The sequence below is a fragment of the Carettochelys insculpta genome, chromosome 1, assembly GCF_033958435.1.
Source record: "Carettochelys insculpta isolate YL-2023 chromosome 1, ASM3395843v1, whole genome shotgun sequence".
NCBI lineage: Eukaryota > Metazoa > Chordata > Testudines > Carettochelyidae > Carettochelys > Carettochelys insculpta.
The window spans coordinates 185,327,934-185,345,184 of NC_134137.1; the positions used below are offsets into that span (position 1 = coordinate 185,327,934).

Below are 17,251 nucleotides of genomic sequence, written 5' to 3' on the forward strand. Positions count from 1 at the left end.
GTGGAAGACGAGTAGTCTTATGAAGATACTTTACAGAATAGTACACAGAACAGCTTTTTTCTTGTGTTTGGAGGGAGGGGTTGATTTGTTTGTTTGTTTAATGTGATTTTCTAGCCGGACAAAAATATCTTGAGGGAAACATCCCTGACGTTGTGGTGCTCACCAGAATGGCCCGTGCTCTGCTATGCGTTCTTTCCAGTGAGCTAGTACTACTGAGTATTAAACCTGGACCCTTAAGATGCTTCAGTTAATGAAAGGTAATGGTGTGGAAGGAGACTAATGGATTCCTGGGCAGTCTTTCTGTGGTAGGGATTGAAACTTGATCTGCACTTAAAAGTTTTGTCTGCATAGCTGTATCAGAAGTGTGGCGGACATCAGGAAACACACTTGTCACTGACATAGTTATGCAACCAGAAACCTAGTGTGCATCCAGGTACACCACCGAAAAGGTCATTTTGCTGCCACCGCTTATTTTGTTTTCAGGACTGGTGTGAGGGTACCAACAAAATAGCTCGGTTCCTCTTATGAGGTGCATCTTCACTTGAAGGATTTGCGGGTGTAATTCTGCTAGCAGAGGGGACAATGCTGCATGAATGTCAGATTACTTCCCTCATCTTTCCTCGTTCTCTATAGCTTTTTTCCTCCCAAAGAGGAGAGTGCCATGCAGAACAGCCACAGGCAGTAGGAGAGGATGGGAAAGACTGTGCTGAGGAGATCAACGTGAGAAGTGAAATGCCCTGTTTTTCATTCAAAAAGGAATACAGTGAGGCAAGGCCTCTAGCTGCCTGGGGAAGGGAAATAGTATTGGAGGGGAGGGAGGAGGGCGTTCTCCATAGTCTGGATAAGAATCCTCTTTCTAAGGTATTGGAACCTGACCCAAACTCTGAGCTGCTGGGAGTTCTTCTGTCACTGATTTTGTACGTAGGTTATTGTCAGAGTTGTGGTTAGTTCTGAGCTTGTACTCACAAAGCAAAACAAGATGTGTCAAAACAGTATCTCTTGTATCCGTTGGCCTGTGTTGATGCACTGATTAATGAGCTATATAGGAGGAGAACATCTACAAGAGGATTTTACTTTTTCTTTATTGTCTGCTTGCTCTGGTATGAGATGAACTCTCGTGGAACAGCCTGAGAATGGTCTTTTTTGAGGCCCTGATCACAAACATAGTTACCAAATACAGCAATCTGCCGATACACACTTGAATGCTCACTCTGGCCTCCAAGCTTATCTGAAGAATTATCCTTTGCAGGGTGGGGAAAATTAAGGACTAGCAACTATGGAGAACAATCTGTGGAAGAACAGGAATATGTTTTATGGCTTATATTAGTTTGATCGATAGTATCAAAAGCTATGAATAATTTGAGCAAAGTTAGCATTGCAAGAAGACCCTGAAATTTGGCAGCTAGTATAAATGACTGGACATTTTTGAGTAGTCTTTGTAGAGGTCAGTGTTGTGTTGCCAGGGTAGATAACTCATTTGAATTCCATTCTCACATAAATGCTGAAAGGTAGCAGTGTGCATTCAATTCTGGGATAAAGAATCAACTAAACTGTTTACCTCAATGCTCAGTTTGGTGGCAGGCCTGAGTGTGCTTGTTTTCTATGCTCTAGTAAGTGCACTATATCTCTGTCATTTTAAGTTGGCACAGTTTAAGCTGTTTTATCACACCAAGACCACAGATTTAAATCAAAGGACGGCAACTCCATTTTTTTCTGAAGCTCAGGTAGTCAGATTCTCTTAAGATGCTGTTGATGGCATGTTGGGAATTTTTTTTCTCATTTTCATAGCGTGTGTATGTCACTTTTGTGTATACCCATCCCCCCCCCCTTTTTTTTTTTATAGTAAACCTCTGTAGAGAGACAGAGATCATTGGTCAAGTGGACTGAGCAAAGGTATAAGACTCAGGAACTCGTGGGTTCTTCTTGAGTAGATGTCACTGTGAGTGCCCCACTTCAGTTGCACATGCATCAGACCCTTGCACCTTTGATCACAGATTTTCAGTGATCCCCATCTACCCCAATTGTCCTTATACTCTGATCTGAGAAGGTTGAGTCGGTGTTACTTCGGTTCCTTATTGGACACTTGCACCCTGCGATGGACCTTTGCAGTGTCAGTTAGTTTTATAAACATTTGCTTAACTGTTCTATGTAAGTTATGTAAGCATGCATTCAGCGTGTTTCATAGAACTATCTGTAAATTCATACAGGTCATGATAATTTGGGTGTCTGCTGTGCTGGGATTCTTGAGATTATAATTATATTGCAACAGTTTGAATGAGGTGTCTGTGTTGTATGAAAGAAACAGGTGTTTCCTTATGTCAGCTTAGTGTCTTAGTATCCTCTGGTTTATGCAGCATTAAGACTGTGGATTCCTGGGCAGATAGAGGTCAAGAGCATTGCAGAGATAATGACGTGCTGAAACTAGGAGAGGAAAGAATGAAGCTGTTCTTTCCTACAGATTCCCCACATGCGCACAGCTTAACACTTGGAGTAATGCTGAACTGAATTTTAACAAATATTGAGAAAAGACATAGAGGAGACCATCAAAGGGAATGAGATGCCCCAGAATGAGGGGAGTTTGGCCCATGGTCTGGGTAGGGAAACAAGGTATCAAATGTTCCCTGATGGCTTTTCACCAGGCACTGTGAAAAATGTTACCCAGGCTATGTTTTTACTTTTATTTTCCCTTTTTATAACAATAAAATCTGTTATAAATTCCTGCAGAAGGAAAATTGAGAGAATCCTCACATACTGACACCAGATTTTCTTTTGTTTGTTTTCAGATGAACTGCTTCAGAAAGAGCAAAACTACTCTGATGATGTTTTGGCTAATATGATTAGTGAGCCCAGGATCAGCTATGGAAATGATGCCCTCATGCCTTCATTGACTGAAACTAAGACTACAGTTGAACTTCTTCCAGTTGATGGAGAATTCAGCCTTGATGATCTTCAGCCATGGCATCCTTTTGGTGTTGATTCTGTCCCAGCCAACACCGAAAATGAAGGTAACATAGGATCACTGAGAACAGACCCCAAAGTGTTTTGAATTGAGTTGGTGTGGGATGATTGATTCATGCCCTAAAAGTCTGGAGCTCTCTGCCTTAAGTAGGAAATTACTCATTCTGATTGGGAAATGGGCTGCCACACCTTCCTGGTTTCCTTGATGGGGCAGGAAATCCTGACTACATCTCAGAAGTGTAAATATATATTAAATCTCAGCATTGTATTTAAGCTACACCCCTTATTATAAACACAGCAATATTTAAGACATTCTGTAAATTAATGGGGATAACACCAGAATTGTGTGCATTTTAAATAACTTAATTAAACAGGAGCTTATAGTTCCTAACATAAATAAGCACCCTATCCTGCAATCATGCTAAAAATAACATGATGTGGTTTTACTGATTAGAATATTGTCTGGTGTTTATTGCAGAGACATTCTGCGTGCATTCTGCCTTGTGGAACTGGACACAAAAGTTTCTAAAGGAGTACTTTGCATAGCTGATGGAATAGTTAAAACAATCATATTATTTTCATGTTTTTAAACTGAAATAATTCCCATCTAAACCATTAAAGTTCATTGGGCATTTTACCATAAAGGGCAGGTTTTGTCTAGGTGCCCAAGCCACATTAGTATGACAACTAGAAAACTCTTAATTGTTCATTTCCCCTACATCCCATCTTAGTGAGAGAAACCCAGTCGAGGTGAATTGAAACAGAAATATGCATTTATGAAAGAATGGAGATGCTACCCTAAGATAACAATTTATTGCTCCCAAGGGCAGGTGAATTGCATCTAGGCATGTGGTTCTTATTTCTTTTAGTATGTTCCTAATAAAAATACAGAAAGAACTCTCCTTTTAATTATGCACTCTGTTAACACAGTGACAACTATTCCCAGATGTACTGAAGGGTCTGTATAGACCAGAATATTCCTATATCAGACCAGAATCAGCATTCTTGTACAGTTAAGGAAATGACAAATGGGAACTACTTGGTGACAGTAAACCTGCTCTCTGGCTGCCCTGTACCCATGTCACTTCCTTCCTATCTATCAAACCACAGATGCTAACAATATATATTGATGGTACTGATATGGTCTGACCTACAAGTACATTGTTTCTCTCTTCCCCTGTCCTCATCTCCTCCACAAATGTTATTAAATTTGAACTTCACTTTCTCACCTTGGCTATGTCTACACTAGCCCCAAACTTCGAAATGGCCACGCAAATGGCCATTTCAAAGTTTACTAATGAAGCGCTGAAATGCATATTCAGCGCTTCATTAGCATGCGGGCGGCCACGGCACTTCAAAATTGATGCGCCTTGCCACCGCGCGGCTCGTCCCAACAGGGCTCCTTTTCGAAAGGACCGTGCCTACTTCAAAGTCCCCTTATTCCCATCTGCTCATAGGAATAAGGGGACTTCGAAGTAGCTTGGGGGCCTTTCGAAAAGGAGCCCCGTCTGGATGAGCCGCGTCAATTTCGAAGTGCCGTGGCCGCCCACATGCCAATGAAGCGCTGAATATGCATTTCAGCGCTTCACTAGTAAACTTCGAAATGGCCATTTGCGTGGCCATTTCGAAGTTTTTGGCTAGTGTAGACACAGCAATAATGTTTCTGTTATGGCCACAAACACTATAGCTTGTCCAGGCTAAGGCCTTCCTCACTATGGCATGTTTAAGAGACTAGGGAAGCAGGAAAAATGTTGAGGGAAACACTTTCCTCCACAGGAGCGAATGCACCACGTTCCCACCTTGTGTTTTTCTTTTACACTGTGCATTCTCCAGTATTTTACACTGTACTGTACTGGCCATTGCTTAACAAATAATTAATTGTCGTACAAGTAAAATTTAAAAAACAACCCACCTCCCATCCCTGAGGGATTTCCAATACTCTGTAGGAAATAGTTGAAACAACAGCAGTAGCTCTTGGGTCCTCTGAGCAGCTGAGACACCTAGGATGTTCTGACTTTTGTGGAAGGTCAGAGCAGTCAGTACTGGTTATGGTTAAATGGAAATGGTTAAATGAGATTTCTGGCCTCTGGATTATGTGCCATATGGCTGATCCAACAGCTCTAATGGGAGATGGAGAGGTTGGTAATTTGCTTGCTGTTTAATGACTATCCAATATAAGATGCTAATGCTATTTTGCTTTAGCTGGAAGTAAACATAATTTATGGCATACTGGCAATCAGAAATCCTGAGTATTAATCATTTTCCCTGGAAGCCTTCATTCCCTAAATACAAACATTACCAGGAGCATAATTCTATTTCTGTTTGCCATTGGGACATGATATGCTTTATCATCATCATCCAAGGAAACCTTTATAATATGTTGGGTAAGTCAGTTGCCTTTTTAGATTTAACACGAATATCAGAAAACAAATTTTTCAGATAGACACTGATATCTGTCAGTTAAATTAAATGTGTATTTGTGGCAGAATGATTTTAAATGAATTGTTACGATGTTTTTTTTTCTCAACATTGTCACAGCTGCATGAAATTTTTTTAATTAACCATTGGAAAAGGAATTTGTGAAGTTGAGCAATGGTATGAAAGAACAAGTGTGAGTGCATCCAGTCTTAATGTCATAATTATGGTATTTCAACATAGCACCTACCCCTTCTGCAGGTGTGCTTAAGTGATAATCAGGATATATAGTATGTGCAAAATTGCTGTCTGTCCAGAGATCTTTTTCTTACACTAGTGTTTTATTAAGTCTGAGATGTCTGACTTTACACAAGTATGCAATACACTGGGAGATTCAGGATAAAAGTAAGTGTTGTTTTAGCAGTTTCTCTGCCTAGAATTGTTTCCATCTGCATAGAAGTTACAGCCAGTCAAAAATTGATTTCTGTGCAGTCTAAATTTAAGCCTGCTAAGATCCAGCACATCCCCTCAGACTTCTGAAAATCCCTCCACACAGATAAAATAAACTAATTTCCCAAAAATACATAAAGAATCTACGTCCATGCAATAAGACTGAGTAATATGAGACAGTGTATTTTAAAAACTTGGAAAAGAGAATTTCACAGGTACTCTTCTTTTAAGAATGAATTATAATACAAGTTAACATGTTTCTGGATTGGTTAGTGACACGTGTCCATTGCATTTGCTAGTGTCTAGCTTGGCTTGGCTAGATATACTTGCCCTAACACTTCTGAAGAAACTAAGAGTGAAATCGTTGCTCTATTGAAGTCAAACTGAAGATTTTACGAGTGCTTATGATTTTTCATCCTATGGGGTTCCCCTCCTGCCTCCCTCCACACACAGGCATAGGTATCTTCAGTGAGAAACAGGCTATATTTTTTAAAAATTACATTTTTTGTTAACATAGTCTTATACTATTATGATGTGGCCAGTTGCCATTTTCACCTGTCTTGACCCTGTGCAAAATTGTACTACTAGGCCTGCCTTGGATTTTAAGTTCTTTGGGAAGGGGACTCTCCCTTCTCCTTTAGGAAAGAAAAGCAGATTGTGGTGCTTCCAGGTAAAATGATAATTAAATATAAAGTGCTAGGGGTGTTCATGTTTCACTCAGGTTATCTTAATATTAGATATAAAGTGACTAAGGGCACATTGCATGAAGCCTGCATAGTCATCCTAACATGGGGGAAAAGTATGTATAATAAGGAACTTTATTGGGTCAAGTTTTTATGGAAAATAGCACTGGGCTCTGATTTTGTGCACTCGCTGATTTGTGCCTACAGTTACCATATTTGCATGTGAAAGTTAGGGTCATGTATATACGAATAGCTTTGGAGCATGCAGAATTAGTGTACTTCCTGAAAACTGGGTCCGAAGCCTATCTTGTGTCTTAATACTGTGGTTATCATATCTTCGCACATACTCATCCTGTACATTGCAGAGTTACACCACTTTACATCTTTTCAGCAACTACCTATTCTTCAGAGCACATACCAATAAGTTGGTGCTCTCCCTGATGCACACCTCATGGCCTGAAACATGCTGTTCCCTGTGTGACAAACCCTACCTGCTGATTGTTTTGCAGACATGCATTCCTAGTCTGCTGCTCTTTTTCCAGCTGCCCTGGTTCATTTTCCCTAAGCACACGGAAAGTTGTCGTTGCAGACAATCCCCTGGGGTTGCCAAGTAACTGACAGCACTAATGCAGTTAGCCCAGAATTGCAAGACTTACTTTGCATTGGATGTACCAATGTTATAATGGGGGGGGGGGACACGGCAGAGTGCAGCAAATGCAGTGGATTAGGAGTCAAGAATAGCAGGCCAAGATTTTCAGAAGTGATTAATGATATTTGAATTCCTAGGGACTGGATGTCCAACTTGGAAAAACCTTGAAAAGGGCCTGATTTTCTGAAGACAGCAGTTCAGCACTTTTTGGAAACCAGGCCCCATTCAAGTGTCTCATACAGAGCACCCAGAAATGGAAGATGGCAAAATCATTAGTTACTTTAGCAGATTTTAAGTTTCTGTTCCCAGTTTTAGCTTTTCTCTGTGACCTTGGGCAAGTCACTTCTCCCGTGTCTCAACTTCACCCTCCGTAAACCTGAGGGGTAATGACCCTTGCCTTCCTTTCATAAAGCACTGTGAGAACGCTGGTTGATAAAAACTGTACAAGTGTTAAGTACAGGTTGTACCTCCTAAAACCGGCATTCTTTGATCAGCAACATCCCTCATCTGGCCGGAGCAGGGATGTTCTGGGACGAGAGAGCTGGGCAGGAGGGCAAGCTGCAGCCCATGTCCTCTGACTTTCCTTGGGGGCTGCAACCAGGGATGGCAGCCCCAAGCTGCACAGGCAGGAACCCATATCCCCCAGCAACCATGTGTGGGGGCAGCCACGAAGGGCCCGGATCAGAGCCACATCCCAGGCAGCCCTCTGGGGCCAGGCCAGGGGTAGCAGCACAAGGCTAGAGCTGCATCCCAGGCATCCCCATGGGGCTGGATCCCAGCACCGGATTCTCCTAGCACCCCTGCAGGACCAGGGCAGCCCCAGAAGGCTCCACCTGGAGTGGGCCTCCCCCCCCGGCAGTTCTGCAGGGTCAGAGCTGGCAATCATCTGGGGCTGGGGCTGGGGCTGGGGCTGGGGCTGGACTCGGCATTCCACAACAAGAAAAGCATAAGCAGAGCCCAATCCAAGGTGTCCACACAGCAGCAGATAGGTGAGCAATCTGGTTGCGGGGGTGGAGTAGGTGGGTTAGGGCCATTGTAAGGAAACTTCCCCTACTATGGCAAATTATCTTGTCTGGGACCAGTCAGGTTCCAGCCATGACGGACGAGGGAGGTAGAACCTGTAGTGTGATTTCCCTCAGCATCAGAAGTATTGGACCAGCCAGGTGTAGGCCACACCAATTTACAACAAACAGGCCCCTTCTCCTCCCTATTCAGCTGCCACTGTTTTTCTTGCCCACAACCAGGTCTTCTAGTTTTGCAGTGGCTGATGTAAATTTTACTCTTGCATTCAACTATCGCTTCTCATCAGCCTTTGCCACAGCATATTCAGTCCCTGCTTTGAAGTATCGAGTGTAACAGCGTAGGGGTACCAGCCACTCGGGAAAAGATGTTCAGAGAACATGGGAACTGGCTGAGGGCGATAAAATGGTGACGAGCAGAGGCAGGAATAAGGGCAGGATGTCTGCAGCAGCAGGATTGTGCGGCCCTTTTCAGGGGAAAAATGTTGTTGCCCTGAAGGGCTGAAACCCACAATTGGAGAAATTGAGCAAAAGGCTTCGACGCAGAGGTGACAGTAAGGTGGAGCACTGCACTGCAGGAGGAGGCCTGGTGCGCTCTCAGCCTGGCTGCCGGGGCTCTCCTGAAGCTGGCAGCAAGCAGCTAAGCAGGTGAAAGGAGACAACTGGGGGTGAGCCCCTTCATCCTTCCCAGCTCCCCAAACACACACACTCTCTCTCTCTCTCTCTCTCTCTCTCTCTCCCTCCTCCCCCCCCGCCCCCCGGATGGTGGGGGGATGAAGCAACGCTCCCATACCCTACCTGATTCATACTGAGATGCTGCTTGCTGTTCCCCTTTCCATCATTCTCAGGGAAGCAGAGGAAAGCGCACACTGCGCACGCATTCCTATCTCTGTTGGCAGGGGCAGAGCAGGGGGCAGAATCATGAGTGACTAAAGCGATGTGCTTTCCTCTCGCTCCCTGAGCGTGACCAAGTACAACAGCAAGCAGTGTTCTGACGTGAATCTTAGGAGAGGTCTTCAGCTCCTCCTGCCTCCCCTAAATAGCGCCCTTGTCCCCACACTCCACACACACACCCCAAACCTTTGCCCTGAGCCCCCCAAAGTCGTCATCCTCACATGCCCAGTCTGGACTCCTGCACTCCCCCTCCCCACCTGCATTGTGCCCTTTTGGCATTTCCAGTGCCCGCTGTCACAAGGAAGCACAAGGGTGGTGGAGGGAAGGAATAACACCAGGTGCAGTTTGGGTTTACCTGAAGTTGTGGGAGAAGAGTCAGATTATTCCCATTCTGCAGCCCATGTCCATTATTCCAGCTTCAGCCCATGTCCTCTGGCTTTCCTTGGCGGCTGGAGGCCAGGGGTGGCAGCCCCAAGCTGTGTAGGCAGGAACCCATATCCCCCAGCAACCATATGGGAGGGCAGCCACGAAGGGGCACAGACCAGAGCCACATCCCAGGCAGCCCTCTGGGGCCAGGCCAGGGGAAGCTGCACAGGGCTAGAGCTGAGCCTATTTACTGTTAGTGCCCTGTGTTCTGATAAGCAGCACATAAAGTCATCAGGTAGATGTGGCCTCCCTGTGGGAATATCAAATTTTTAAATATGTGTATGGGGGCACTGACATATAACTGTTCTTCAAGTCCTCTTGCATTTTGAAAATGGAAGGTAATTTAATTAGATGGATGATTAGATTTACTGGATACCAACCAAAACATTTTGACTGCGTCTACACTATCCCTCCCTTTCAGAAGGGGCAGGTAAATGCAGCTGATGGAAAACGCAAATGAGATGCAAATTTAAATGTCTCATGCCTTATTTGCATTCTCCCATGCTTCTGAAACACAAACCGCTGTTTAGACAGGGTTCCTTCGAAAGGAAACCCCACTTTCGAAAGCGCCCTTCTTCCCAACTTTTTTTCTTCTAATGCCTGATTGGTACCTTCAAAAATGAATAATCTGGAAAAGTAAACTAAGATTTAGTGAGGAAGAGGTTAGAAATCAGCATTAATTAAAACTTGCTGAAAGGACTCATTGTGTCTCTTCCTGTTCCGACTTCTCCTCAAAAGTCATTTCTAAGCATACGGTGTATAAAGCCTTATTTTTACTGACTGTAAAATTCTTTGATCTTCGTGGTTTCTAATTTGAGCAGTATCGAGAATATAAAGCACTGGATTGATATGTCAGCAACAAAATACACTATTGAAGTTGTTCCTCTCTCCTTCCTTTTATTTCCAGGATTAACTTAAGACAATCTTTTCCAGTCAGTGCTATTATAACTTTCTTTATGGCAAATGTCTCTCCTGCACTATCCCAACAAAAGAGTAGTTGACTTATCATTTTGGGTTTTTTTTGTTTGTTTGCTTTTTTTTTTTTTTTTTGCACATGCCCAGTTGAGCCAGTTGATGCCCGACCAGCTGCAGACAGAGGATTGACCACCAGACCAGGTATATAACTTGCATGGCTTTTATCTAACCTGTGTTTTTCCCAGCATGTCTGTGTCCTGCTTGAGCAGAAATGATCACCTTTTCTTTGTTATGACCCCCTGTGTCAGGTCATAAGCCAGTACAGAGGGGGATTTGTGGACAGAATTTTAATAGGGGGTCTCACAAATCTCCCCTCTGAATGCTATCTCTGTATTTGAATGTGCTTGCAAAAAAAGGAAAGGAGAGGAGACTGGAGAAAGAGTCCATTTTTAATTCCCATATAGAAAAAGTGTAGGGTTTTCTATTTGTTTTTGTTTTGTGAACAAGAAAGCAGCAGCACCACTGCATATATAAAGCTTGAATCCCTCTTGTCCAGTACACTTGGGACCTGGTCAGTGCTGGAGAGAGAATTTGCCGGCCTAAGGGAGGTCAATGTTTTCTAGCACATTACCAACACTTCCACTGCTTACAGGACTCTTTAGAAGACATTTAGGGATAAATTAGAACTAATAATAGCACAGAACACTGAGAGCCAGGAGTGGTGGCTGTAAACAAACTTTATGGGACCACGGGAAACTTGGTTACACCCGTGATAAGTGGTCATCCAGCTAAATAAGATAAAGCCTAGATTACAGAGTTTGCCAGATGAGAGAGTTCTGGAGTAGAGAGGTTCACCCTGTACTTCGAAAGTAATGGATATACTTTGTCCTGAAAAATAGATTTTATATATTGAATCAAAAAATGCAGGATTCAGCTTCTACAATTTGAAAATTGGTGGGGGCCATTAAAACTTTTTAGGAGTGTTTAAGGAACAGGACTTTTTTCTTTTTAATATCAGCCATTTGATGCATTTCTCAAAGGCAGAGCTGCTTTACAGAAGTATTGTTCAAGCTCATGAAGGAGTCCTTTCTGGTAGTACTTTCCTTTCCAGATCTGACTAATTTAGATTCCCCTTTATCACATCTTTGAAATTAGATCAATCTGGTTTGGGATCAGAATTCAGCACTGCACCATCACATTTTTGAAAAGCAAATCTATGAACTTTAAAAAAAAAAACCTCTCCCCCCTTCCATATTTCTGATACCAAAGATAAGTGTCACTGTCTTGCATGCTTAAATATTTTAGAGAAAGTGATTATGTACTACCTACAGAAAATGCTACAATTTAAAAAAAACAATCTTGCAAACCAAGTCTGAAGTACATTTCCAGTTTCAGCCTGGGTAATATGATCATACCATCATTCTAACAATGCTTTAGTTTTGTACAGAGTACCAGTTTATTCCATTTAAGATGAGTGGGCCCAGGAATCCCCTCAGTTACAGATCTAGGCATATGCCATTTGAAACATATTGAGATCATGGAACATGCTCATAGCACCTTTGTATTTTTATCTCGTGGGATCTATATCTTCCTAAAGAGGGACAGAAATACCGCAGAATATGCAGCATTTTCATACAAATATTTATATTCATTCTCCCTCACCCCCAAAATACTTACATTTTAATCTTGTCTTCTTTACAATGATTTTTCCTCTCATACTTTTCCTATGCAATGTCTTATTCACTTGTTTATGCTTGTTACAGTGTTAAATGGCATTTTCACATGCATAATCAAAAGCCTGCTGCTAAGAGACCCATATTCATTTTTAAATATTTTTCACAAATGAGCTGGGGGAAAGTCTGGTAGGTGCCCATATGAGACGATATACTCTTGCTCCCATTTGCCATGTTCAGGCTTCACTACAGATTGTTACGTAGACACACTGAACTCTTAAAAGTCTGATCAAGCCAGGTCTCAAATAACGTGTAAAAACCATAGTGAGACTTTTTATTGCCAGTCGGCCCAAAGTAAGAATGTCTGGCAACAACTATCCACCTGATCTTTCATCACAAATTGAAGTTCTAATTCAGATAACTTTCAAATCCTGAAGCATTCAGAGCTATTGACAGGGGTATATACACTAGCCCAAGTATTGCATTTCAAATAAATAATCAAACTCAAAGTATTAAATATAAAATCACTTTTAAATTAATCACCATTCTGTTTGAATTTTAACCACTTATTACAAGAAATACTTCAGTTTATCATAACGTAAAGAAGGAAAAAATGGTTTGCATTGGATATAGTCGATTTCACTTCACTTTTTATATAGAAAGTTTTGTGTTGGCTGTTCTGTCATGCATCATAGAGAAGAGAACACCACTGTGAAATATGAGAGTTCCTTTGTAGGACCATAAACGTTAGCCAAGGCAATGAAGCTGGTGAAATACCTTATTCACTTGAAGCTTTAAATTCTAGCAATTCCACATTAGTTTCCCTTTAAGGTCTTCAGGTCACCATATTAACTCTTCATTTTTTGCTTCAGCGGGATGAAAATATTGATTTCTTTCATGCATAATAAGGCTTTCCTGCTGGATTTGGGGGGGGAAAATAAACCTCTAGTCAGACTTGCCAGTGGGTGCTTAAAATGTTTTTAAAAAATGTTTAATGCCGCCATATGTACATTTTAAAAATGGCAGACATATTGCCAAGTAAGTAGTCCTCTTCTCGCAACAGCCACCTCATTTCTGTGCAAATAGCAGGATCTCCTTGAGATTACAAGTAGATCAGAACCCACCATGCGAAATAATGCAGTCTAGGTTTATCCATGAGATTGCTCAGGAGACTGTTACTTACTAGTTTACTAGACTCTATATGGAAATACTGTTACAGTTGACAAGATGGGGGCAATCATGTCAGAAAATGTTAAGGGGAATGTGAAGAGTTGTCCAGTCTATAGAGTGGTGAGGCTTCTCAGGAAAATGGTACCAAGTCTCCAGGGCCTTCACTTGGGGGAAAAAAATCAGTTGTATAATTTTCACCTGTGCAGCTCCACTATTGCTAGCAAAAGGTGAAACGCTCATGTAAACAGGGCCTACTCTTGAACCTGAAGTACAAAAGTCCCTCTAAACCCTCAACATAGTTAAAGTTTAAAAAAAATGCAGAGAGAAGAAGGGGTTTCTTTGCGCAGTGGCCTATAGCTAGTGGTGTTGCTGTGTGACCCATTTTTCCAAATGTAGCTGTAGCATCTGCATGACAGATTTTTGAAATGAAGCCTAATGCTTCAGCACACTCTGTTTTCCATTTGTCATTCACAAAACATGGAACAGAGGTAGAATTGTGCCTAAATACATGTATTCTTAGCTTCCAAAAGGAAGTAAGCTAAGAGTATGAAGAGGTCAGTGGGAAGGTAAAAATGCATGGAGTTGGCTCAGCATAGGAGGTTTTGGATACCAAAATCTTAAGCTGTACCTGCTTTTCAATTCTAATTTTATAAATTCAGTAAACCGTTGAGATAAGCGCAATCAAACTGCACATGTCTTGGGTTAATACAACTGCCGCCCCGACAGCAGCAGGAAACCGCTCCTGTCAAGGGCGGCAGCTTGACTTTTGCTGCTCCTGTCAGGAGTGGTTTCCTGCTCCTGTCAGGGGTGGCAGCTGGTGAATCAGGCTGCTGTCCTTGACAGAAGCAGTTTTTCCCCACTCCTGTCAGAGATGGCAGCCTGACTTGGCTGCCGTGACAGGAAACAGCTCCTGTCAGGGTGGCAGCTGTGAGTCAGACTGCTGTCCCAGGCAGGAGTGGTTTCCCATTCCCCAGAGTGGCAGGGAGCTGGGAACTAGGTGGCAGCTTGGCTCCTGTCTCCCCTCCGCCTGCAGAGCTGGGAAACTGAGAAGGGCAGCAGCACTCTGGTTAGTTTCCCGGCTCCTCCTCCCTCGACTTGCATGAAAATTCAAGTTACACGGGGATTGCAGAAATGCAATCCCTGCATAACTCAAGGGTTTACTGTAATTAAATATTGCCTGACCAAAATTAGTTCCATCCAGTGGGAATGTTGTAATAATTAACTGCAGCCCATAATTAAATGTATTGCCAAGCTTTGAAAACCACTTTTATAGAGTCCAAGGCATCCTTCAGTCTGTGTAGATCGCACCCTTTGTAAGTCCATTTAAGATCATCATTTGCAGCATTGACTGTGACTGTGGAGGCCCACATAAGAGTGACAGTCCTTGCTACATCGGCTGCGTATGTTGTGGGTGTCTGGCAGGTCCTTGCTGTCCTTTCTATGGGCTCGCTTCTCCTCTGCCAGCCGTCTGATCTTCATCTTGCCCTTCTGTAGGCCCTTGTGTAGTTCCTGCTTCCAGCTGCTGTGGTTGTCTGCCAGCTCTTCCCAACTATCTGGGTTGATGTCTGCCTCCTTGAGGTCCCTGTAACAGACGTCTTTGTAGCACAATTGGGGGGCACCCAGGAGGTCTTTTGCCAGAGGCTAGCTCACCGTACAGTATGTCTTTTGGGATCATTCATCCTGTGGATGTGGCCAAGCCAGCAGAGCTGCCGCTGCCTGAGGAGGGTGTGCATGGTTGGAATTCCAGCTTACTCAAGGACGGCGTTGTTGGGCACTCTGTCCTTCTATGATATCCCAAGAATGCACCTGAGGCAGCACAAGTGAAAGACATTCAGCCTCTTTTCCTGGCAGGCATACAAAGTCCAAGACTTGCTGCCTTAGAGGAGGGTGCTGAGGATGCAGGCTCTGTAGACTTGCATTTTGGTGTGAGTGTACAGCTTGTTGTTGTTCCACACTCTCTTGCTAAGTCTGAACAGAGTTGTGTCTGCTTTTCCAATCCTCCTGTTTAGCTCAGACTCCAGCAACAGGGTGTCAGTGATGGTGGACCCAAGGTAAGTAAACTCGTGGATGACCTCTAGCATGTAATTCTCAGTGCTGATTGATGGAGGTTCAGCAACGTCCTGACCAAGTACGTTTGTCTTCTCAAGGCTGACGGTAAGCCCGAAGTCCTTGCATGCTTTGGAGAACTGATCCAGCAGTTTTTGAAGCTGGTCTTCTGTGTGTGTCACTACAGCAGCGTCATATGCAAACATCATGTCTCTAATGAGCACTTCCCGCACCTTATACTTAGCCTTCAGCCTTGCAAGAAGATGCCCTCTGTTGAGGACCCAAAGGCAGGCTTCAGGAGGAATGCAAAGAAGATCCCGAACAATGTCAGAGCAAGGACGCATCCTTGTTTGATGCCACTCCTGATGCTGAAGGCATCCGATGATATGCTGTCATATTGGATGGTTCCTCTCGTGTCTTCGTGGAAAGACGGGATCATCTTGAGTAGCCGTGGTGGACAGCCTATCTTGTGGATCAATTTAAACAGTCCATCCCTACTGACCGAGTCGAAAGCCTTTGTCAGGTCAATGAAAGCGACATCGAGTGGCTTTCTCTGCTCCCTGCATTTCTCCTGCAACTGCCTCAGGGAGAAGATCATGTCTATGGTAGATCTCTTGGCACGGAATCCACACTGGGATTCAGGATACACCCTCTCAGCGAGCTTCTGGAGTCTGACGAGGATGACATGAGTGAACAATTTACCAGTGATACTTAGGAGGGAGATTCCACGGTAATTGTTGCAGTCACTTCTGTCTCCTTTGTTCTCATACAAGGTTACAATGTTGGCATCCTGCATATCCTGTGGAACCTCACCCTCTCTCCAGCACAGGCACAGCAGCTCATGTAGGGGTTCCAGGAGTGTGTCCAAGGCACACTTGATTACCTCTGGTGGTATATCATCGTGGCCTGGGGCCTTTCCTACTGCAGTGCTGTCAATAGCTTTCTTCAATTTGACCACAGTTGGTTCCTGGTCCAGCTCGTCCATGACTGACAGGAGCTTGACGACGTTGAGGGCTGTTATCAACCACAGTGTTCTCACATGACTACAGTTCGGAGTAGTGCTCAACCCATCGCTCCACCTGTTTGGCTTTGTCAGTGATGACTTCACCAGATTTGGATTTCAGAGGTGCTGTCTTGTTCTGGATGGGTCCCGTTGCTTTCTTTATGCCTTCGTACATTCCCCTGAGATTACCAGAGTCAGCACAGGTCTGGATGCTGCTGCATAGCTTAAGCTAGTAGTTGTTGGCACAGCACCTGGCTGTCTGCTGTACTATTTTTCTGGCTACTCTGAGTGCCTGCTGGGTACTCTGACTCGGTGAGCGTTTATACTCCAGAAGCACAGCGCGCTTCTTTTCAATGACTGAAATCATCTAATCGGAGTTAGCTTCAAACCAGTCGTTTGTGTTTTCAGCTCTTCTTCCAAACACTCACAAGGCCGTATTGTAGATTGTGTCCCCCAGATGCTGCCATCTGGATGTTGCATCAGCACACCCAGAGCTGCTGCACAGATTCTCCTCAAGGGTCTCTCTGAACATTTTGTCTTTTTCTGAGTTTGCCATCTTTCTGGCATCAAGGCGGGGCCTTCCAGTTGGTTTAGAATGGTGCAGCTTCTTGGGTCTCAGCTTGACCTTGGAGCAGCCAGCGAATGATCTGTATTGCAGTTGGCACGATGGTAGCTGCGTGTCAGGAGGATGTTTTTGAGGTTGTTGCATCTGGTGGTGACCAAGTCTAATTGGAGCCAGTGTTTCGAGCGTGGGTGTCTCCATGACACACTGTTCTGTGGCTTGGTTTGGAAAAATGTGTTTGTGATGCACAGGTTGTGGTACGTGCAAAGTTCGAGAAGACACTGTCCGTTGTCATTCATTTTTCCCACACCGAAGTGACCTAGGCAAGAGGGCCACAAGTCATGATTGGCTCCAACTCTTGCATTGAAGTCACCCAAAAGCTACAGTT

At 43.7% G+C, this 17,251-nt stretch overlaps 1 protein-coding gene across 4 annotated transcripts in view; it reads left to right on the plus strand.

Moving 5' to 3' along the window:
* APP (amyloid beta precursor protein) overlaps positions 1-17,251 on the plus strand; it is a 364,206-nt gene that overhangs the window by 313,028 nt on the left and 33,927 nt on the right. For 2 of the 4 annotated variants that reach the window (XM_074997342.1, XM_074997321.1), the window contains 2 exons: positions 2,784-3,005; positions 10,557-10,610. In XM_074997342.1, the coding sequence (XP_074853443.1) occupies positions 2,784-3,005; positions 10,557-10,610 (276 nt within the window). The remainder of the gene's footprint in view (positions 1-2,783; positions 3,006-10,556; positions 10,611-17,251) is intronic. The other 2 variants (XM_074997353.1, XM_074997333.1) reach the window with 1 other exon arrangement.